Raw genomic sequence first — 24868 nt, 5'->3', positions numbered from 1 at the left:
TGTTCTGGGCTTTTCCTAATTGGGGGGGAATCACTCAAAAAGCCTGGAAAGAAACTTTGATGTTTTGGTGCTGGGAGGAAGGAGTTGGCTGGAGCACTGCATTCTAACACAGGGACTTGAGGGACTTCTGAAAATAAGTGACTTAGAAGCATGGTGAAATGTTACAGGGAAAAATATACAAGATTAATTTGCTTTTTCCAAGTGCTAAATAAGAACAAAATTTTAAAAGGTGTCTGTGAGGTTTATGTAGACCTGGATTCCACTTTAGGAAGATGATTGATTCATCACTAAACTATGAAGGATATTTAAATATAGTAGAGCGTTCTGATTGAGTCCTGGGATTACGAGACAGGGTACAGTGAGCCTTGCAGAAAGTGACTGATGTGGGTACCTACACAGGGACTCCGTGCCACACCCCAGCTCTTGTAGATGCCTTAGCCAGTGGCCAGGTAGCGACTGGAAATCATGGCGTAGGGCTGCTGGCTGGAGCGAGTTACAGGCTGTTTGGTAGGAGAAGCACTAGACAATGGAGCCAGAAACCCCCGCCTCTTCCTCTCATGAGCTCCTACTAGCTTTGGACACACTAATTTATTTGATCTCTGGCTTCTACATGTGTTCAGTGGGGATAATAATACCTGACCAACCTGAGCACAATACAAGGTTGTTACAATTATCAAATGAGAAAATGTATGTGAAATCACATAAGCCATAAAAGTATAAATGTAATTTATTATCAAATTATCAATATCCTATTAGCAAGTGATTCTTGAGCAAGCAGAACATTATTCTCAGGGATGATTTTAGCATTTATCTAGGTACCCAGTGAATAGTGAGCTGATTGAGGTAAGAGATAGTGAAACCAGGATTATCACATCCAATTAGCCTGTTAATTTGCACACTGGTTCAAATAACAGGACTAAATCAATACTTGTTTCATAGGAGAATAGATTATTTGGAATGAAACTTTAAAATATAAATATCTAATGATGTAAAATATAAAATTGTGCAGTTATTTTTAAACATCCAATAAAACAATAGAGAGTTTCATTTTGGGCATAAATTCTAACTAAAAGCAAGATGTTTTTAGTCAGAAAATTCAGTTAAAATAAAAAATACAGTTATAATTTAAAAAAATACAGTTATATCTTAGGGCTGCTTCTCAAGCAGTGAAGTAGCATTTTGAAAACAGCTCTGCATTTAAAGCTGATATAAAAGGACTTCGTTTCTCTCTATTATCCTTGTTCTAGCCCTGTCTTTCTATCTCAGAACTCAACTCAAACCGAGGTCCCGGCAACTTTTAAATACCAATTTGAAGAAACAAGTGAATTGCCTTGTGAAAGGTTTTACATTCCATATTTGTCTGATTGTTTCCTGATGGTGTCTTGCAACTTTTTCCTCTGCCCCCTGATTTCCTATAAACTGGAAATCTGGTCTATAGGTTTGCTTGGATGCAGGTTAAACCTTTTTAGCATGTGTGCTTCATATAGCATCTCGTCATGTCAGGGTGTCTGCTGTTTGTGATGCGAGAGTGGTGACAGCCAGATACCTTCTTCACAGAGATGAGATTGCCCTTGTAATTAGCAGGTAATCTGTGGGGCAATTCTTTGACAACTTATGAATATTCAGTTCTCCATGAAAAGTTTGCTTAATGGTTTTAGAATCCACTGGTGATTTTTGCCGGAATCAATTATTTTTGGTGGGGTGGTAAAATGATAGTTTTCTAATTCTATTATTTCTTCCACATTTTAACTAGCTCTTTAAAAAATATGTGTATTGATTTGAGAGAGAGAACTGCCAGAGAGAAAAAGGCTTCTTTGCTTTTTGGCACAAGAGGTTGTCCCAACCTTACTTTATTATTTTTCTGTCCCAAACTTTTAAATGGATTTTAAAAATAATATCTTGAGCTCTTTTTAGATAGAAACAAGCAGTACCAGACCATTTCTTTGCCTCGTTTATTCATTTAGCAAGTACTTATGGAGTGTCTCCTATGTATCAGGAACCTATAATGTCAAAATAAATCTGACTCATATTCCATTCTCGGAGGCTTAAAATCTAATAGAACAGAAAAGTCATGAATATCTATAAGGAGGAAAGAGATATATGTTTTATAACTAAAGGGGCATATCGTGTGTCCAGGGAATTCAGGTGAGTTGGGAGGTTACTGAGGCTGGAGGAACGTGTGGGTGAGGAGTTGCAGAAATAGAGGAAAGCCTGGGACGCAGAGGTGGAACCTATATACCTGGGAAAATAAGGTTTAGTCTGACCTGAATGTAAGTAGGTTCACTCTATGTCAGAAAAGGAAGTCACAGGGGTGTAGGGGAAGGTGGACTAGTGTCCAACCATGAGCGATGTTTTAATTCTGTGCTCAGTCATTTGAATTTATTCTAAAAAAATGGCAGTCACAAAAGTTCTTCGTTATTATTTGATTTTTAAATTAGAACAATGATGTGAGTCAAGATAGGCTACAGGAAACTTCTAAGAGAGGGCTTTTCTCATGCAAGCTATCGTAAGGAGACATGTGATCATACTGCTGCCAGGTTGGATGTTGAACAAGCTGCCTAGTGGTGGACATCATGATTCAAATAAAAGGGCAGAAGATACTCCTATGATTTGTGCCTGACATTCAGTGGCAGATCACCAAGAGTTTTTTGTTTTGTTTTTGCTGCAAAGAGCTTTATTGTTTCTATTTGGTCCAGGGGCCCCTCAAAGGCTGCTGGGTTTGGAGGCTTGGGCTCGTGCTTGTGTGTGAGCCTTCGGAAGAGGTACTCTCCCAGCACAGCATGTGGAGGTTAGTCACGGAGTGGCCCATCTTCTTGATGAGTTTCACCTCCTCCATCAGGAAGTGCCTGTCTAGCAATGAACAGAGATGGGCATCTGAGAGGGCAGAACTCAAGACATGCAGGTCCAAAAGGGCCTGAATCAGGTCCTTCTCTAGGACCATGGTGGCTCCCATGGCAACCAGGGTTTTACCCCACTTATCTTGGGATAGCTTCTGCACATCTTGGAAGAGGGCTTGACCTGAACCCTCAGATGACTAATTCTGACAAATCTGGGAGCTCACGTTGGGTCATCAGTAAGGAGCTAAGCCAACAATCAGAGTTGGCTGTTCCTTGAGGCCAAGGATGGCTGAGAAGATGGTTATGAAGTTTGCATTTGGAGAAGAGGTTGGACAGTGGTTGGAGGCTGGGAGAAGGGGAAGCCCTGGGTCTTGGCCGTCATCCACAGAACAGATTCTGTCTAAGGTGAAATAGCTCTGACTTCCACTCTAAACATAAAAAATGGAATTCAAAGAAAAATTCAAGAGGTGAACTGCTCCATCCCTCTCCCCTTTGATAACTGCCAGCCTAATGAAGGGGTTTCGGAGTCTCTGGACTCCTCTTGGGGGGTTGACTATTTATTAAGCATTTTCTTTTTCCCTTGGTTCCTTGTGATTTGAGCATTTCCTTTCCTGTTATATGTTGTTTAACTGTTTTTTTCTTACTGTAACTTTGAGAATTCTGCTTCACACTATGGCCTGAAATGTGATATATTTTTCCCATGTCTTTGTTCAGTTATGCCTTTTATTGCCATGGCTAAAATGTCATAGAGACTTGCTAAATTTAAATATCATCACTTTAAATTAAAATGTGTAACACAGATGCTTTACAGCCTTCAGGAGTTTCCTTATTTGTAATTTTTAGAGAATCCCAATCTATTTCTTAAGCTGAAGGAATCTCCAGAGACTTTGGTCAAAGCATCCCTTTTAAGGGTAATTATCCTGCCACAGCCAAGGAAGTCTTTTGAACGCCCCATTCATATCTTACCTCCCAGAATGGTATGTAACCTGAGGTGTTTGTCAGCACTGGCCAAGGATCTCTGCTTTCTACCAGGACATACCTCTCCTTCCAACCTCCTTCTGAGATTGTTCATGAGGCTTCACTCAGAAGCCCCTTCATTCAGTCATTCATTCATTCAACACAATTTAGACAATGGTGATACAATCATAAATAAGAAAGGTGAGGTCCCTGCCCTTGTGGAATTTACATTTCTGTGGCATGTGGATCAGAAAAAACAAATAAGCAAAAAAACAAAAACAAAAACAAAACAATCAAATAAAAGAATTATTTAACCAAATACATATAATGGTAAGATATAGTAAATATTAGGAAAACAAACAATACCTGAGAGAGAGAATAATTGGAGATGCTTACCTTAGATGACCAAAGAGTGAAATTTTATTTATTTATTCATATTAAATTTATTGGGGTAACATTGGTTCACAAAATTATGTAGATTTCAAGTGTACAAGTCTGTGATACATCACCTGTAATCCGTACACTGCATCCTGTGCCCACCCGCCAAAGCCGTATCTTCTTCTGTTCCCCTATATCAGTCTCCTTTTACCCTGTACTACCCCCACCCTGTTTCCCTCTAGTGATCACCACACTGTTATCTGTGTCTATGAGATTTTGTTTTTCTTGTCTGTTCATTTGCTGCTTTCACCTTTATAATCCACGTGAGTGAAACCATATGGTTCTTGATTTTTCTTTCTGAATTACTTTGCTTAACATGATACTCTTAAGATCCATCCATGTTGTCATAAATAGCAGCATTTCATCTCGTCTAATGGCTAATATTCCATTGTATATATGTGCCTCATCTTCTTTATCTAACCATCTAATGAAACATTCTTCAGTTGTCCTCTTGCCTTGGCCACCACGAATAATACTGCAATGAGCATAGGAGTGTGTATATCTTTGCAAGAAAATGTTTTCAAGTTTTGGGGGTATAAGACCTAAAGGATATGAAGGTGATAACCATGTGAGGAAGAAAGAAGGAATATACCAGTCATAGGGAACAGCCTGTCCAAGGTGGGAAGGAGCTAGGTTCATTCAAGGGATTGAAAAAAGCCTAGTGTAGTAAGAAGGTATATGGACAGGTGAGAACAACTCAGGAGTAGTGATGGTCAGTAAAGGCCAGACAAGGCAGGCCCCTGAAGTCTCTGGTACCCAAGGGAACATATGTCTACAACACACTGGTTAAAGCTGAGGTCAGATCTGTCCTTTAAAGAGATTGTGAGCATAGTATCTAATACTTTCCAGTGTGTTGTCAATAAGGGGGTATATAGAACAATGAAAATATAAAATAATAGTGGAGCAATCTGGTGGAATGTGTCTGCTTTGGAGAGTGAAGTTTAGGGATGCTTTCATATATTAGTGTTTTGGCTTAGGAGACAGAACTAATTCATGGTTTTTACTCTGTTACTAAAATAACAAATAGAAAAAGATAAAACTGAGGTAAGCAGAAGTGAGGAGAAAGCAGAAGTATATAATTGTGTTTAATCTATTGCGTACTTAGAATAGCAGTATGCCTGATGTGTAGGGATGAAGCCATCAAAGAGGAAAACAAATGTGCATTTGTACATTTTAAAAGTCTCCTCCACATATGATAGCAGTGAGCTACTGAGCATTTTCAGGAACAAACTAAGCAACAAGCCAAACTTTATAAGCTCTAAGCAGCAGTGATGATAAATCTAGGTGGTCATAGAGATGCTATGAGTACATGATGTCTACATCCATACCATCCTGAACTCGCTAAAATTCATCTGAATACATGGGAATTACTGTTGCAGAGTTTTGTCGAAGAGTGTGTGTGTATGTGTGTGTTTGTATGTGGCTCTGTCAGGGATCTACCAGAAAATAGCCTCAGTAGTTTCTTTTAGTATTTGGTGAACTTTTAGAAAGGAGAGGAGTGTTACTGGACATTGTCTTAGTCTGCTTGGGCTGCTATAACAGAATACCATAGATTGGGTGGCTTATAAACAACAGAAATTTTCCCTGGCTGGTGTGGCTCAGTGGATTGAGTGCCAGCCTATGAACCAAAGGGTTGCCGGTTCAATTCCCAGTCAGAGCCCATGCTTGGGTTTTGGTCAGATCCCGGGTAGGGGACATTCTAGAAGCAACCACACATTAATGTTTCTCTGCCTCTCTTCCTTCCTTCCTTCCCCTCTGTCTAAAAAGAAAATAAACAAAGTCTTTTAAAAAAACCCAAAAATCTATTTCTCACAGCTCTGAAGGCTGGGAAGTAGGAGGTCAAGATGCTGACAGATCCCATGTCTGGTGATGGCCTGCTTCCTGGTTCATGGTGTCCTCACGTGGCAGAAGGGTGAAAGAGCTCCAAAGGGGGTCCGTTTTGTAAGGACACTAATCCCATTTATGTGGGCTCCACCTTTCTGACCTAATCATTTTCCAAAGGCCTTACCTCCTAATACCATCACACTGGGGGTTGGGTTTCAATATACGAATTTGGGGAGGACACGAACATTCAGTCTATAGCAAATATATGAATTTTAGTATGGGTTCTAGAGTTTCATTTTTGAAGATATTGCGCTTTTGACCTCCCAAAGAAGTTTATTTAAGTCAGAATTTTGTTTAAGAACATTTCAGGTTGGGTTCTGTTGGCACTATTGTGATAACTGCTCTTCACACTTACAATACACACTTGCTTTTTGTCCTTGCTCTTCCATTCCACCTTTATTCTCATTCTACTTTCTTCCTTGTTGGGACTCCTTTCCAGATGATGAGCTAACTTCTGAAGCTTTGTGATCTTCTGTCTGTGCAGATTGGGGCCCCATAGTAAATTCCAGCTTCACATAATCTCCTTTTGTCTTTGACCCCTAGAAGCCAAGCCAGGATGGGTCTTAGGAATAGACGAGCGAGGTGACATTTAAGAATTGGCTCTCCTCACCCCTGCTGTAAAAACAGATTTTCACCCATAGCCTTTTAAAAACAGATCTTGTAGATTCATGCATTTCAATATTTAAGTGAATAAGATTGAAATTCATGAGCTTGGAGACAGGTACCAGGTTAAGATGTTAATGCCTGTGAATATTTGGTATGAATTAGTATATCAGACATCTTTCTAATTCGACAGTTGGCAAGGGTGAGGGTGGGGATGGTGCACAAGGTAGTGGGAGCTTTTGTGTGGAGGCTACTAGGTATGGCTTTGAGAGTCACTGGGATATTCTTATCTAACATTTGGGGCCCTTGCCACACTCATTGTAAGCATCTTCTGCTTCTATTAGAATTTCCCAATTAAACACAATTATCTGTCTTTATACTTTTATTATGACTTTAGTAAACTGATTAATAATCAATGTGTTGAAAAGCAAAGGGTTTTTTCCTAGAAAAGCATTTTGATATATCCTACAAACTTGATTTTAAATAAATATCTATCATAACTTTTAAAATGACTCTTCTGAATTTCATTCTTCATCTTTAAATATTTCTTATTTATCAGTGAATCACATCTCAGTATAATATCTAGATAAAATGTATTTCCCTCCTTTTAAATGCTTTTATGTTCTCATCTGTTTTTACGGCATGTTACTGCATGTCTCCAGAGGCACACGGCATTTTTATTCTCAAGTAAATTTATATTAGTTACAGTCTCCAGCTGTTTTAGATATAGGATCATTTCCTGTCGGTACTGTTTCCAGGACAGTTCTTTTTTTCCCAACACAAAAATGAAAAATGTAATTTAACAAAGACATCCTATAATTGCCTTCATATCTAGCAAGGTATCTAGCAATCTAAATACTTATTTTATTTAAAACATCTGTCTACATAATATCTAGTGATTGTCCAGGGCTGTATCATCTTTGGGAAAGGCAGCTGCTGCCATTTTTACTTAATTTATAAGGAACCAACAAAAATGTCTCTTTCATATTGAGTCTTCTGCCGCTATGTGTTATGTGAGATTTTTCTGGGGGGGGGTGGTTCAAATGAGATACCCTACCTCTTTGGTGCTTGCGATTAGTCGTTCTTAAATTGGGAAAGACCATGTTTTTAAAAATCACTATGGGAACATTCTGCAAGAATAACACTCTTGTGTCATTTGATATATATCAAAGTATCATAATAAAAATGGTGGCATGCTGCTTCACTCGTATAACTAGCCTTACGTAAGACTCACATTTCAATTTCCAAGATCTTTTGGCGTCATTTGTCTGTAGTACATGTTATTTTCATTTGTAATAAAAAATGCAGTATTTTTTATTATGAAGTCACTGCTGATTAGAGCAATTAGTTGATATTTTCTTGTTTGTTTTTATTAAATGTATACAAAAAACTTATGGAGAAAAATGGCAGCTCCTATAAAGCTCTTTGTCTTGGGGGCGATACCGAATGTTGCTATAGAGGAATTTATATGTAACCTCTTATTTATTTATTTATTTATTTTTTAAATTTGTGTGTGTGTGTGTCTGTGTATACTTCCCTTGGAGAGGAAGATAAAGTGTTTAACTTTTAATAGATCATATCAATTTAGCCTCCGTCGAATGCCAAAAACAATAGACACCCAGTCTTATCATAAGTGTGTATAAATGAGAAAGTTTACCTTTTCCAGGGAAGTAATCAAAATATTCCTTTTTGGAACACTGAGAGTATGAAAGGGAAATGATTACAGCTCCCTACTGACACACTCTCATGATTGACAGGAAAAACCAACATGCATGCCACCTGAGACATCTTGTTCAGGAACTTTCTGGAGGGTAGTAAATTGGTGTTGGCACAAACACAAAAAAGTGAAATGACTTGATTCAGCACTTTTCAATTCTAAATCCCCAAACACTGAAGGAAGAAGTAAATATTCATCAAATGATCAAAATTTATATTGATTTTTATTCTACATTAGCAGCTCAAAGTGGAGATTTTTGACAGGATGGACGTGGCTCTGAGTGATTCTCTTTGAAATGAGGATATAGGCACCGAGCTGAGTGCTACCATGCATTCCTGAACCGTAGGCCCCGATGACCAGAACCCTAGGAGGCTAAATTTGTAAAAGAACAGTACAAAGACACACTTGTTCAGTTCTGTTTTGATAACTAAATTGTTATTATTAGTATGTAAAGTAATTCTTGTTGTTCCCGTTTCATTCCTTCCTTTCCATCACCATCTAAGGACGACTATTTTATAGAATTTCAAAGGAACTGGAGCACACGTTATAGTCCTAGAGTTCATAGCGGCATTTGCCAGCGTGATTGGACTTGGGAAGGAACTGCCAGTCCTGCGGGCACCAGGAGCTAAGATTGTATCTTCACATTATACATCTTTAATATTTTGTTTCTGCCAGAAAATAAATAAGGATTTGCTATAGTGAAATTTGGAAGAGGGGAATAAGGACACGGCCATAGAATATCAGCACAGACTTGATGTCTGTGTCACTGCGTAGAGATTTGCTAAGGAAGCAGTAATGGAAACACATCGATGCTAATCGTCCCCTCCAGTCCACACAGTGTAATCATCTCTCTTCCCACTGTAGCTCATGACATAAAATGCTGAATTTTTAATGATTTTAACTACTTGCATTACAAAGACAAGGAGGGAAGCGGTGGACGAGGCTCCCCACCAATGCAGCTGTGTGATATAGTTGTTCTCTATGTTCGTTAGGTGGGTGTGTTGGTGGTGGTGTTAGGGAATGTCTCATCTGTCTATTAAAATAGGGGAAGAGGACATTTTCATTTACAGCTAAATAAATGTAGAATAAATCATGAAAATAGCATTTATGTTAATTTTCCTGCTGTGTGTAAAAATGCTTACTATTTAACAAATGTAATTAAAGACAGTTTTAAAAGCAAGTTTTCTAAACATAACAGTGAATGTTCTTATTAGTTTGCAAACAGCATCAAATCAATGGGAATAAAGATGACCTCCTAAAGATATAAATATAGTATTTTTTACTTAAATATGTTACCTTTTACAGTTTTCCTGAGCTAGTTATCCATGAATATAAATATAAATAAACCTTCAGAACCTAAGGCTAGTTTTTTTGCAGCTGCCAGTGTATGTGTAGAAGTTTCGTATACTAATGTACAAAGATTAGTATATGAGACTAGTATATACTAGTCTTTGCTGAATATAATATTGAAATAAGTTTGTGATTCTTGTTAAATTTTTGGCATGTATTTAATTTTTAACAATGGGAAAATATTTATGTTTTTAAATACTTTTATAACTCTCTTACCCAACGATAAAGAGTGTAACAAACTTTCTTTGGCAACATTTTTGAAGTATAATATTGGTTCTTTTTAAAAAAATATTTATTTATTTTTAGAGAGTGGGGAAGGGAGGGAGAGAGGGAGAAAAATATCAACATCAACGTACAAGAGAAACATCAATCAGTTGCCTTTGGCCTGCCCTCAACCAGGGACCTGGCCCCCAGCCCAGGCATGTGCCCTGACCAGAAATCAGACAAACAACCTTTCAATTTGTAGGACCATGCCCAGCCCTCTCAGCCACACCTTTCAGGGCCTGGCCTTATTCATGAATGGATATTTTAGCTCCCATTATTTCATATAACTTTTCAGCAATTCTAGATTATATGTTCCCTGAAGGCAGGCACCACGTCTGACCCAGGTGTGTATCTTGCTTGATGTTTTACACTTAAAAGATTCTCAACATAAACTTGTCAAATGAATAAATGAAGAACCTTGATCAACTTTACTCTAAAGAAACATGTTGTGCTCTAGTCCTACTACAGCTCTGTAGGAAAAGAAAGCTTTGGACTGAAGAATTTGAGATTCTCATTCATTATAATACCAAATGTTACTTGTATTTAGCCAGAATGTAGCTAATCATGGATATGTGAATAAATGTCTTTAGATGGTTCTTTTCTGGACAAAGGAAATACAGTTTAAATTCACTTTCTAAGGTGAGTTATTTCAAGAAATTATGAACCACTAGCAATGATGACAAAGGTAAAAATGTACAAAATAGCCAGGGTTTTAGAGGGAAACAGTCCAAGACTATAAAGGTGACAACTCTAAATCCTGGAGTGAGTGTGGGAACTCTGCCAAGTAAAAGAATGGAGATTTCCAAGTGTAGATTCTAATCAACTCTGGGAGGCTTGTCAGGGCCTTGAGACCTGAAGGTGTTTCTAGAAGTAAACAATCTGGGCCAGTTGTAAGAGGGGTACGATGGAGAGGGAAGAGAGGAGGCATATGAAATATCTGTTTAAGGAAGAAGAGAAAAGGCATGCATTTAGAGATACTGCATCAAAGGTAGGAAAAAAAGATTTTGTGGTAAAAGTAGAAAATTATTTCCCAGTGACAAAATTATAACCAGAAAAAGTACAGTTCTCATCTAGTACATTGCAGGGTCCCCATGACTGTCCTGAGTCAGTGTGGACTCTTCCAAATAAGTTATGTTAAAATATTTCCTAAAGTATAAATATCCTTAACTTTTAAGACAAACACTCCTTTCTAGGTTCAGTTTCATAATTAAAAAGAAAGACAAACTGTGGCATTGTTAATGTCTTCTCCAAATGCCCAAACAACATTTTGTTTTTATAGGAAATCAGATTTTGTTAAGCTAAAACAAACTCCTATCCAGAAGACCTAAAACTTTGTTTCGGTATGGATTTTGAAGATTACCACGTGAAGACAAGAGATGAAGTTTTCATTCTGTATGTGTATGACCATCGGGGTTAGTTTCTACCATGATACGCAACATGTAAGATTACTGTTAGTTGAACAAAATATTACCAAAAGATTCTTTAATTAAGAAGCTTTACTTTTTTCCTTCCTTTTTTAAAAATAATTTTTATCTCTGTTAAAAAAATAATCTTCTTTTTAGGGAAAAATGAAGCCAATGTTTTTAAAAATCAAACTGAGACTTCAGATGACCTGTTTTATTCCTTTGTATATTTTAAACCACTTCAGATTTCTCAACTCAGTCAAATTTATTCAGACAATTTGTAGACTGGCTGTCACATACCATGTGCTGTGCTGGGTGCTGAGGACTTAGCAATGAACACATGGACAAAAGTCCCTGTCCTCCTGGGGCTTCCCATCCATGGGGCAGAGCAGATATTAGACGATACAAAATAAATTTGGGCTAGAAATGGTGAATATGCATGAGGGAGGACAGGGATTGCTGTGGGCGGGGTGAGCTGAAATTTTAAGTAGAAGATCAGAGAACACCTGAATGAGAAGACGACATTTCAGCATCCGGGGTGGCTAGGGACTGAGCTGTCCTGCCAACCAGACCACGCGTCCCTAAACAGGGTCTACTAGCCCTGCTGGAGCTGGCCATTCAGGTTGAAGCCTGAGGACTGAGTGCTGGCATAGGGCATGTGGACAAAAGCCTGCCTGGAATGTGTTCAAGAGAAAATAAAAGGAATTGGACATAGTGAGTCTACATAAAGCGTGTAAAAACGATTTTGTCATAACAGAGAACAGAGAAATGGGACTTTACAGGATAGATTGGAGTCAATTGGCATCTAGAGATTCTTTTATTTCTTACCAAGAAAAATCATTTTGGGGGGCTAATGGCAGGGATTGATCTTAGAAATATGGCAAATTTCTGCTGAAACAGAGGGGAAGGCAGAGAACCCGGACCCGGATGCACATAGGAGGGACCTGGATGTGGTAGGGAGCTAGGAAGAACAGTGTGAGTGTGAGTGACCAGGCAGACCTCCAAAGGCATGAATTAGGAACGAATAACATTAAAACTTTGGCTCAAGATGGAAGCAAAGACAGACATGTCTTGCCTCTTCATGCAACCACATCGAAATTACAACTAAAATATAGAACAACCATCACTCATTACTGTCAGAAACTGAGTAAATGGAAGTCTGACAGCTACAGAATTAAAGAAACCAAATCCATTTAGAGAGATAGGAAGGGCAGAGATGTGGAGTGGGTTTGTCCCACAACCACATGTGGTGGATAAAAATTCAGGAGGGGTAGCTTGGAAGTGAGGGGTCCCAGCCCCATAGCAGGCCCCACAGCCCAGGGTTCCAGTGCCAGGAAGGTAAGTCCCCACAACTTCTGGATGCCAAACCCAGCAGGCATTGAAATGGTGGAAGAAAATTCTGGACCCCCAAACAGTTCCTCTTGAAGAACCCACACACAGATTCACCTACTCAGACTCACTCCTTCTGAGCTCCAGCACTGGGATAGCAGCTTGAAAGGCACCAGTGGCATATAGGCAGAGACTGAAGTGCTGAGCATCAAGAGGCCATTGTCTCTATTTTGACCCTCCCCGAACAGAGCCACAAAGCTGGCAGGTGGGTGCCATACATGAGACTCCAACAACCTGGCTAACACTGTTTGCCCAGCTCTGAGAAGAGACTCTGCCCCACTCATCTTATGGACCCACCCAAGCTACTTTTCCATAAAAATGGCTGGTCTTGGCTTATGCTTCACAAATTCCTAAATCTTCTCAAACAAGCAACAGTTGGCCTCAATGAGCCCCAGACCCAGTGCTAGCAGTAGGCAGCCCACAGTCACAGCTAGGCTTCACCTGGGAATCTCCAACCCCAGCACAAGTAGCAGCCATCTCAGATTGCTTTATAGCTCAGGCAGGGTGGCCCTGGGCAAAACACAGGTCGGGGCTGATCTTGGCCTGCATCACCCAGGAAACCCCAGAGCTTGTGCAACCAGTGGGCAGCTACAGACCATGTCAGAGCACCACCACTCTGTCCCTGCACAGCTGATCCTTCATAGAGGGCAGAGGTTGGTGATCAGTAGTCACAGACAGTCCCTGCAGCGGACTAGCCGGGGCAAATATCTCCCATTAACCTGCCAACAGCATTCAAGGCTCAACTACAAAAGGAAGGTGTACTCAGCCCACAAGAGGGGTGTACCTAAAGTACCCAGCTTGGGTGATAGGGGAGGTTGTGCCACTGGAGCCTACAGGACACCTACTACCTTAAGCCATGTTACCAAGACACGCTGTCAAAGTTGCTCTACCTAATACATAGAAATAAACACAAGGAGGCTGCCTGAAGAAACATGGCCCAAATGAAAGACAGATCAAAACTCCAGAAAAAGAGCTAAAAGAAATGTAGAAAAGCTCTTTATCAGATGCAGAATTCAAAACACTCGTTATAAGGATGCTCACAGAACATAGTGAGGACCTCAGCTGCATAAAAAAGATTCAGTCAGAAAGGAAGGATACAGTAATTGAAATAAAGGACGATTTACAGGTAAACAACAATAGAGTGGATGAAGCTGAGAATCAAGAGAATCAAATCAGCGCTTTGGGACATAAGGAAGCATAAAACAATCAGAACAAGAAGAAAAAAGAATCCAAAAAAAACAAGGTTAGTATCAGCAGCCTGTGGGACAACTTCAAGTGTTCCAACATTCACATGATTAGGGTGCTAGAAGGAAAAAAGAAAGAGCAAGAAATTGGAAATCTATTTGAAAAAATAATGAAAGAAAACTTCCCTATTCAGCAAAGGAATAAGCATACAAGTCCAGGAAATACAGAGTCCCAAACAAGATGGATGCAAAGAGGCCCACTTCAAGATACAACATAATTAAAATGCCAAAGGTTAAAGATAAAGTGAGAATCTTACAGGCAGAAGGAGAAAAGGAGTTAGTACTCACAGAGAGGAGGATCCCATAAGACCATCAGCTGATTTCTCTAAAGAAACTTTGCAGGCAGAAGGGATTGGCAAGAAATATTCAAAGTCATGAAAAGAAAAGACCTACAGCCAAGATTGCTCTTCCAGCAAAACTATCATTTATTATTGAAGGGCAAATGAAGAGCTGCTCAGACAAGAAAAAAACTAAAGGAGTTCATCATCACCAAGTCATTATTATATAAAATGTTAAAGGGATTTATTTAAGAAAAAGAAGAAGACCAAAACTATGAACAATAAAGTGGGAATAAATACATATGTATCAATAATTGAATCTAAAAAACAAGCTAAGCAAACAAAAACAGAGACAGAATCATGGATGTAGAGTGTGTTTGATGGTTTCCAAATAAGAGGGAGGTATGGGGGGATGGGTGATGAGGTGAGGGGGTTAAGAAGTACAAATGGGTAGTTACAGAATAGCCTTGGGAATATAAAGTGTAGTACTGGAGACAGAGTAGCCACAGAACTTATATGCATGACCCATGGACATGAACAATGGTGGGGGGATTGCCTGAGGTAGTGGGGGTGCTGATTGGAGGGAGATAAAGGGGGTAAAATCAGGAAAACTGTAATAGCATAATCAATAAAATATAATTAATATAAATAATAAAATAACTAACATTATCAGGATACTTAACAAAGGATGCTGAGACATGCAGTTATAATGAAACAATTGATATGTCTAAACTAAATCAGTGTTTTATAAGATAAGGCATATATTTGCATGTGATTACAAAAGTGATTATGTGTTTAATCCTTAAAGATTGTTAGAACGACTAAAATTTACTCCCCACAACTATTTTGCTATTAGACACAATATTAGAGGGAAGTAAATGGCTGAGTAATTATTCAGGCTCCAAAGATCATTGAATTTGGATCACCACATACCAAGCCAAATTTAAATAAAATGTTTTAGAACACCGTGTCTTGTGTTCTGACTAAATTATTAATTTGTAATCTAAATTTGAAGAGGTGTATCTCTGGTGATTTGGGTTCTAGGTGCATACAAAATGAAGAGGAAACATGTTATTAATGATAAGCAGCAAAGCAGTTGCATTAAACCTCAGCTAAAAGGACAGCAGCAAAGCAGTTGTATTAAAACTTGATGAAAAGGCCGTGTTTCTAACTTTACTGTGTATTAGTTTGCTGGAATGGCAATAACAAAATACCACATGCTGGGTGACTTAAACAACAGAAGTTTATATCTTACAGTTCTGGAGGCTGTAAGCTCCAGATCAAGATATTGTCAGGTGTAGTTTCTTGCTTGTAAGTGACCACCTTCTCACTGTGTCCTCTGATGGCCTTTTCTTGTGTGCCCCCTCTTCATCTTCTCAGAAAGCTACCATTCTTGTTGGATTACGGCCCAACCCTTGTCACCTCAGTTAACAGTAATTGCCTTCTTAGAGACCCTGTCTCCAAATACAGTCACACTGGGGGTTAGGGCTAGGACATACAAATGGGAGGGGACATAGTTGAGTCCATACATTATGTTATAGGTTTACTAGAGGTATGAGTTAAAATCTCGTAGGCATTCCCCTTGTTTAAGACCCTGGGCTTTTGGCCTGACAGAAACTTGATTTCCTTCTCAAAGTGATGTTCTCATCACATGCCAGGAGGTAGGAGCTTTATGAACTTATTTGGACTAGTCCATCAGATAACTGTGTTGACATGATAGAAAAGGTGAGATGGAAGAAGATGAAGGCCACCATGGAAACAGTGACATTTTCTGTTGGCACATTGTTGGAGAACGTCCAGATTTCCCAACATGACATCCTCCACAGTCTATCCCCTTCACTTTAGCCTCCATCCAATTGCCCCAAAGCTCCTGCCACCATTCTGTGAACATGTAGCATCCTTTCATGACTCTGGTCTTATGACCAAAGGAGTTACTCTGCTTATAAAAATATTCATCTACTTATTCACCTAAACAATGTTGTACCCATATTCCCAGATCTGGCTTAAATGTCACCTCTAATAACTTTTTACTGCTCATTCCTCAGCTCCAAGCAACTATTTGTTTTAATTCCATTCTCCCCTACAATCATTTCACTTGGCACACCTGTAGTTATCTGTTACCACAGCTCTTTCCTCCACTAAACTGCGATCCCTTGAAAGGAGAGATTATGTTTTGTTCCAATTTATACCCACAGTCACTGGTAGAGTTCTTGACACATGATAAAGGCTCAGTGAACATATGAGTAACAAATAGATAGATGTATGAATGTACAGTTCGTTCATCCAACAGTTATTTACTGAGCCCTGTATGTTCCAGATATTGCCAATGTGCTGGGAATATAAAATGGCAAAGGAGACCTAGAGAACACAGTTTCTTTACAGAGCTTTGAGTCTGCACAGACAGAAAAAGTGTAGGCCAGCAAATACCAAAAAAATTTTTAATTGTGTTATGTGCTGTTGAGGAAATTACCATTGTTCCAAAATAGCCAAAAACAGAGTACATCTACTTTTGATAGGGTGGTCAGGAAAGGCCTTCCTGAGAAGTAACATTTCAGCTGAGAGATGAAGGATGAGAAGACATTAGCGAGAGAATATTCCAGAGAAGGCAGCATCATGTGCAAAGTTCCTTAGACAGGAAAGATCTGTTTAAATAGCTGAAAGGAGGCAAGGATGATGGGGGCATGGTGATCAGAAGTGAGATAAGTAGGTCTGAGAGGGAGAACTATGGTCTGCTGAGGTAGGCAGGAATATAATCTCATGGGTCATGGGAGAAGTTTGTTCCTAGGTCTGACTGCAGTGTGAAACCAACCGATGTTTTAGAAAGACCTCTCTAGCCACTGTAAGGGAAGAGACTGGAGGGGCAGGAATGGGTGAGGCAAATGTGTGTTAGAAGGTAATTGCTATTCTGCAGGGGAGAGATGGTGAAGGCTTGGGTCAGGCTGGCAGCAATGCAGATGCGGAGGGGTGGACATACTGGACAGACATCTTGAAAGAGAATTCAACAGATTTGAGGGAGTCATTGGCTGCTGTACATGAAGAAGATGAGGCGTCAAGGGTGACTTTCAGGTTTCTGACCCGAGCAACAGATAGTGCCAGTCATTTAGAAGGAGAGGCCTAAGTAGAGAAAGTCTGTGAGGATGCAGGGAGGATGCCAATGGAGAGTTCTGTTTTGAACAGCTACACCCAAAGTAAGTCCAAGTAGCAATGTCAGGTGGTTGGTTAGGTATTTAAGTGTGGAGCTCAGAGGAGAGGATTAGAAGCCATTACTGTACTAACGGCATTGAAAGCCATAGAAGATAGTATAAATAAAAAGCAGTCCAGAATTAAGGCCTTAAACAACAATCAATGATCTCAGATGTGATTCAAAAAGATTAGTCAATGAACCATCTCTAAAATGGGTTTGGGAATGGTGGAGAAGGGTGGGGGGAGAGCAGCGGAGTATCCTTCCATGAGGTCAGCCCAGCAGGAACGCAGGCCAAGATCAAAATAAGTGAGGACTGATCCTTTTTCTCTTCTCATCATCCGTTCTCGTCCATGATAGTCTCACTTCATCTCCCAATGTCAACTGTTTCCTCTAGGTTTCTATTTCAGTCTTAATATTTCTACTTGCTTGCTGAATATCTCATTTTGGGTATCCCACCAATACCTAAAACCAAAAGACTGAATCAAATCCAGCTCATTTGTTCCATTTGCTGTAGTATGGCTCTTGTCATACTCCTATTCCCACTGATGGCAGCAACCAGGAAACATGAGGCACTTCTGTCACTGAATCTGTTCCCTCTTATTCTCTTTATTTTTCCTTAATGGGTTAAGTTACTCAGTCTTACTGGTTCACATTAGTAATATTATTCAATCAGGCTAAGCTTCCATTTGTAAAATATATTCACTTTTAAAAGTGCCCACTGTTATCATAACTGCTAATACATAAAATTCTTTTAATCAGAGATTTAGTGTTACTTTTTTTATAAGGACTGTATGTTCTTCAAATATTTCACCTCAGATTTTATCTTTGGACTAAGATATAGTATGAAAAAAATTATGACAGTTGGCAAAGAGATTTAGACTGGCAAAGCCATTCAACCTTAGCAGAAGGATCTACTTTGGTTCTATTTTTATCATCACCCTTAGGAATGAATCATTGAAAGCAGAGATAGAAATGGAGATGGATATAAAAGACTTGGGCCACCTAATTCATCTCCTAGTTAGTGCAGGGAAGTTTTTTATGTCAAATGCCTGTGAGATATTGTGCAATAAAAGTCTTAGATTACAACGTTTCAATCATTTTTGAGTTGCTTTCAGCATTGTTCTCTGAAGGCCTTTCTGTGTATCCCTGCTATGTGAGAGGTGTTCTCTTTCCACATAGAAATGGCCTAGTATCTAAAAGTGATAAACCCCAACTATATTTTTGTAGTAGTGATGAGTCTGCATTACGTCAATGTCCCTCTTTATGATCCTTTTCGTGACCAGTGGCACACATCTGTGAGATCACCTTGAACAAGCAGTGGTCCAGCTTTTTGCCATAGGATGGTTAAAAACTAATAGGAAACTCTAGGGATGAAACATGCCCCTTGGCACCTTATGGTGCAGGTACATTATTCTAATGGGGTTTCCAGTAGCATTCTTGGTGTGGGATGACCTCATTATTCCTATAGCTTTGAGGAGGGGAAGAATGATGGGGAGATGGCCTTCGGGAACACTATTTTTAAGTTCTTTGTCTATTTTTCAATATCTTTCAGTTAACTCATATTTATATAATCACATAAAATATTGTATGCTTTCTTGAAAGATATATTTTGTTATTTTTTAAATCATTGACTCCCTCCCATTATAAATTCTTAGGTCTGTGGGTATTATTCCTCCAAGTTGTATGGTATCTGCATATCTCCTGGTTGAGACTCTTCTGTGATGCTATTAACAGGCTCCAAACCTCCTCTGTGACACCCTTAGTAAGGATGCTAACCTTTGTGCCTTCCCGCCAGCCACACCCCAGACTGAATAAGCTCCATGAAACAGTATCCTTTGTTTAAAGCGTTGGACATAATCTTAATCCAGTTGAGTCTATTCTCGTTCACGCCAATTACTTTGGTCAAGAAAAGTTCACACGGACAAATATACAGCTTTTAAACTGATTTCTGAAACTTCAATTATGTGAATATAGTAATTTTAGCATTTTTTAAAACTTCTTCCTTGGCAATCCAGAACATGAATAATTAGCCGTTTGTAGAAAGCAACAACACAGGACATGTAGGATGGTTTGAAATCTCGTATTTTGTAAAATACCCATTTCCTTTCCAGAGTCCTGATTTGCTCTTTTAAGAAGCTGCCACTCTCTAATGCTCTCCATCCTCCCACCCCCGACCGGGTTGAGCCTATAAAACTGGAGACCAGGCAAAAGGCTGTGGTTGGCTCTGGCCAGGAAGAGGCAAAGGTTGGGGTCTGTCTCTGTGTTTCTCACATGTTACAGAATTCTGGCAACTATCCAAGAGCTGACCCAGAACTGTTTTTCTTAGGAGAATATGTAATTAAAATATTAAAAAGTAGCAGTTTTAAGGCTTTTCAGAAATGGTAATGGATGTTCTTGGATTTAATAAAGTGTGCCAAAAGAAAATGAGTTCCTCTGGTCTGCAGTGCACATGAGCTCAACATTTCCCCCTCCCCTTCACCGTGCACAGGCAGGCGTGCCGCTGAGAACACTTTATTCCTGGTCTCATCTGATATACTGGGGACTCAGAAGCCACAGAGATCACAACAGCTGCAATAAATAAAGCATCTATTTAATGCAGTTTCATGCCAAATATTATTCAGCATTCTTTTGTCCTTGGTTTGATAGAAAACAGCATGGTGAACTTACTACCTCTCCCTTACTTCAGGGAGCCCCGAGTAACTATGAAAGATTTAACAATTCAAACCTGCACATAAGCAAAACCACCATTCCCTCCGTTTTAAAATTATTAAGACAATAATATGGAGAACAGGAAAAAATTTAATAAAGGAAGTCTGTCGTCACTATTGAAGAGGCATTAGAATTAGTGCTAGGCTTTTTTATTCTCCTCTGGGAAGATAATGAGAAGCATTCCGAATGTGTCCATGCAAATGCGTGGGTTTGGGGGGGGGATCTTTAAAAAAATAAATGTTGCATATGTGGCAATATGAGGAAGAATATTATTAAGGAATTTCACAGAATTTTTATGTAAAGTCTCATCATACAGTATTATGATCTCAGGGATATTTTGTGATATTTACTGAGTCTTCTGAGAGTTCATTTATTCAGGTCATATTTTAAGGAGGAACTTATAAGATTCAGATCGAAACTATAATTCTGTAATATGCCCAGCTGATCCCATTAAATCCAGCCCCAAAAGGAGCAGTATAATGATATGAACAATCCCCATTCTTTGAGTTGTTACACCTCACTTGAAATGCATTCCTTCTGGATTAAAGCAGCAATTCCTCTTTGTTTCTCTCTCCAGGCTGAGGTTCAACTATGCTACCTGGAAGCTCAAAGGGATGCTGTGGAGCAGATGTCCCTGAAGCTGTACAGTGAGCAGTACACCAGCAGCAGCAAGAGGAAAGAAGAGTTTGCTGATATGTCAAAAGTTCATTCAGTGGGAGGCAATGGGTAGGGAACTATTCTTTTTGTTGTTTTATTCTCACTAATCTCTACTTTTTCAATGATTTTCCACTGGTAGGCGTTAGGAAGGCATTTCTTCCCTAGCTAACAGACAAGAAGAAACTCAATAGGCTAGGTAGGCATTTATGTTCTTTTTTATTCGTGCTAGAATCAGAGACTGTGGATTCTATCAGCCTCTGTCACCTAACCCAGAACTTCCTAACTTTGTTATGATTTATTTAAACACAGCCTTGTTATTTTGCACATGTGTGTGTGACTGTATTGTGCCTATAGTATTGGTTGTTTTTCTTTATGAATTTATTTTTCAGTGTATTTCCCTCTTTTTAAACTTAACCATTTATATGGTAGAATATAATTTTCCTGAAAAATGCAGACATGTAATAATTGTTTAAAGACTAGCCTGTTTGCTTCACATATAAAGTCAATTAGAGTGATAGACTAGCATTAGATTGTCCAGGGCATGTGAAAGGACCCAGCCACTTCAGTGACCCATCAACAACCTCATTCAGCCTGAGACATATGACTATATTTATATTATTCTAACTACTCATCTAATTGTCATATAGTCAGATATTTCCAAATGAATTTAGAGTTATACAAATATTATATATATGTTTTTTTTATTTTTTGTCTTTTCTGGCATAATTTCAATATTTAGTAGGTGAATATTGAACAGTAAAATGGTAGTAATACAATTTAATTATTTCATGGTTTTAATGACTTAATAATGATTATTCTCATTAAATATGAAAACGGTAACCTGTTTTATTTTTATACTTGACCAAGCAACAAAGGGGAGAAACTGTTCCCCAGTCTTAATAAGATGCTACATATTAATAGCATCTTATTACCCTATGAGGTACACCTCCAGCTAAAATATTCTCTGAAAAGACAGGCAGAAAAAAAGGCTTTTCATGTACTTGCTTGCATTTTATCTTTTAAGTACTTACAGTTTTTAATGAACTTTAATCCCCATATAAGTTTTAGAATAAATTAAGTACACTGATTACAAATTCTGTTTCGCCATATAGTCCAGTGTCTAAGAATACAGGAAAAAGGATCAGAGTCATAATTCTGTTTAGAAAATAGGAAATACATTTTTAATTTTACTTGTCTATATAATTTGTTGTTGCTATATCAGGATTTTTTAATCCATAGACATGCTATATGTATGTTTGATTCCTCTTATGTAATTCAATAGACATTTATCCACAATAAGAAAAGCATAGGAGCAAATAAGAAAGAAAAGGTTAAGACTTGGAGCATGAACAATAAGCTGTTCTGAGGCCCTTCATGTGCTTTAATTTCTCTAGATGCCTAAGTGGTCCCCGGTGTACACATAAGCACAAACTTTAGGTCACATTTTCATGTTTTCTAAAAGCCCTGGAAACTGAACAGGCATCACATGCTTCTGACCTCAGATTCCAAGGACCCAACCTGAGTACTCACTCTGGGCCCCACAAATCATAAATCTGCCCTGGGAATTGCTTAGTTAACAACAAGCATTGTTCAGTGAAGTGGGAGTAGGTGAACTTGCCTGATATCTTTTGTTTATGCTCCTTGGGGTACTGAAGGCTGTGCATTGTGCAGAAATTTAAGAGTGTGCCGAAGAAAAAGCAGCTATTTAATAGTAAGGACAAAAACCCATATACTCTTTTCTGTTTTCTGTTTACATACAGAAAAGCATTGTGTGAGAAATGCATGTGGGTGAGGTTATCTGGGGCGTCTTGCCCCCGAAACTCTTTGCTCCCACAGTCAAATCCTTAATTCTGAAGCCTTAAGGACATTGTCTTGTAAAATTATCTGCTCTAATGACACACAAACTCTATTTCACTGTTTCTTTTATAGCATTGACTGATCATTATTTCTGATAAGCAAGTGTGGGAATAGTGTGGGCTTTCTACGGTCTTCATTCCATATGCAGATATACAATCTACTAAAGTGAAAATTAAGTTGGTGATACAATTCTTATATTTTTATTCCATTCCCATGTCTACATGCATGCTAAAAGAGTACGTATTGAAAAACTTAAAGACTACTCCAGGGAAGACTCAGGTGCTAGATAGAATAGTGATCTTAAATTTCTAAGAATTTTACAGAACAAAAATATGACTTAGAAATCACTCTGACTGATGTGGCTCAGTGACTTGGGCATCATCCCATCTTACTTAGATATGAGAGCAGATAGGTGCCTTTTTGATTCCTGTCTATTTAAATGAAAGCATTTAGAGATTTCGTTATTTCTTTCATTCCATAAATATTTATTGAAGACTTACTATGTTCATGGCATGATTCTCTGAACAGAGTTTGTTAAGAAGACTTATGTTTTATATATTTGGAAGGTATAAAATATATCTTTTTTCCCAATACCTGTTTCTACTATAAGGTTGTCTGATTTCATTTTTCTGAATGTATTTCAAAGAGGTTGTTTTGTTTAATTCATTAAATAGCACCCAACTTGTTGTCAAGACTTAGTGTAGATTACAAACCATGTTTTTTGTTCAGCTTCTAAATGATGGAACTGGAGGGCCAAAAGGCTGGGAGACCAGCTTGTCCAGGATGATGGTGTGAGATGGAGCCAGACCCTAACTCAGAACCCGGGTCAAAATGCAGTGGACAATCCATGAAGACACTTTGTCCTCTCTCTGAAGGATTTTACTCAGACCCTTGATAAACATTTTTCCTTAAATTCCATATTCTGCATACTCCATACTCCATGAAACTTAAATTGTGGTATCTTCCTACAATGGAGAAGTGGAAGAATCTTAAGAAGATTTCATTAAAGCCACAAGAAAGTTTGGTCAAAAACATTGCAAAGTAGGCTTACGTGAAAAAAAAAAGTAACTTCAATGATTACTTTGACAAGTAGTGTATGTATATCTTATATAAAGTACAGATATTAAAAGGCAAAAATAAAATGGTACCTTATCTTGAGAGGCTTACAGTTTGGTAGGAGGAGACAGACCTGTAAACAACATGGAGTAAAAGATCACAAATGCGGAGTTAAAAATCTTCATGGAGTTAAGGCACGGAGCTCACGGAAGGCAGAACTCAATCGTGCCTGTGACGAGAGTGAGTTGGAGCAGGTCAGGAAAAGACAGCGCAGGGAGAGCTCGGGATAATTTTTGAAAGAAGACAAGGTCAGGAGCAGAGCTTTTCAATGGAATCTGAACAAACATTTATTGAGCATCTACAAAAACATACCACAGTCTCTGCCTTCATGAAATTTACAGTCTAGCAAGGGGGTGCAGCATTGAACCAGTATTTGTCTGTGCAGTGAGAGAGAAGGGAAGCATAGGGTGATAGGGGAGTACAGAGCAGATGGGTTGTCCTCCATGAGACTGGGCTGTGTCTTTTACCACACTGTACTCTGAATCAGGTGTGGTGGCTGGCAACTGCTAGGTGTGTGAATTAGTCAAAGTAATCTGGGGTTCAGAGAAAAAATAAGCACAGGTCTGGAATCATCAGATTGCCTGCTGTTCCCTATGTCTGGAAAATAGGGTAGAAAGTTGGAGGGGGTGTGAAAAATATCGTTGGAAAGAAGGGGAAGTCCAGATCCTGGAGTTGCTCGTTGAATTCATGGTTCTTAACCAGGGTAGTGTATCAGGATCACTTGTGGAGCATGTAGGCTAAAATATGCCTGCCCTCCCCTCCCCAGTGAAAATTCTGATGTAGAAGGTAGGAGTGGACCAAGATTGATTGTTCTAATTGTCTACTTCCAGCTATGAACCATTGCTCGAGTGGTTTTCAAAATATCGACTCTGGACCAGTAGGAGCAACATCTCCTGAGAATTTGTTAGGGATGCCAATTGTGGGCCCACTCCAACATTACTAAATGGGAAAGTCTGGGGGTCCAGCAATCTTAGTTTAACA

General features: G+C 38.9%; 1 protein-coding gene across 5 annotated transcripts in view; it reads left to right on the top strand.

The window, feature by feature from the left end:
- Positions 1-24868, top strand: part of AKAP6 (A-kinase anchoring protein 6) — a 485646-nt gene that overhangs the window by 324810 nt on the left and 135968 nt on the right. For all 5 annotated transcript variants that reach the window (XM_053670522.1, XM_053670524.1, XM_053670523.1 and 2 more), the window contains exon 8: positions 20835-20983. In XM_053670522.1, coding sequence (XP_053526497.1) covers positions 20835-20983 — 149 coding nt within the window. The remainder of the gene's footprint in view (positions 1-20834; positions 20984-24868) is intronic.

The sequence above is a fragment of the Artibeus jamaicensis genome, unplaced genomic scaffold (assembly GCF_021234435.1).
Source record: "Artibeus jamaicensis isolate MK-2021 breed Jamaican fruit bat unplaced genomic scaffold, CSHL_Jam_final contig_588, whole genome shotgun sequence".
Classification (NCBI taxonomy): domain Eukaryota; kingdom Metazoa; phylum Chordata; class Mammalia; order Chiroptera; family Phyllostomidae; genus Artibeus; species Artibeus jamaicensis.
Note: the sequence above shows the minus strand (reverse complement) of the source record. Positions and strands in the feature narration are given on the sequence as shown.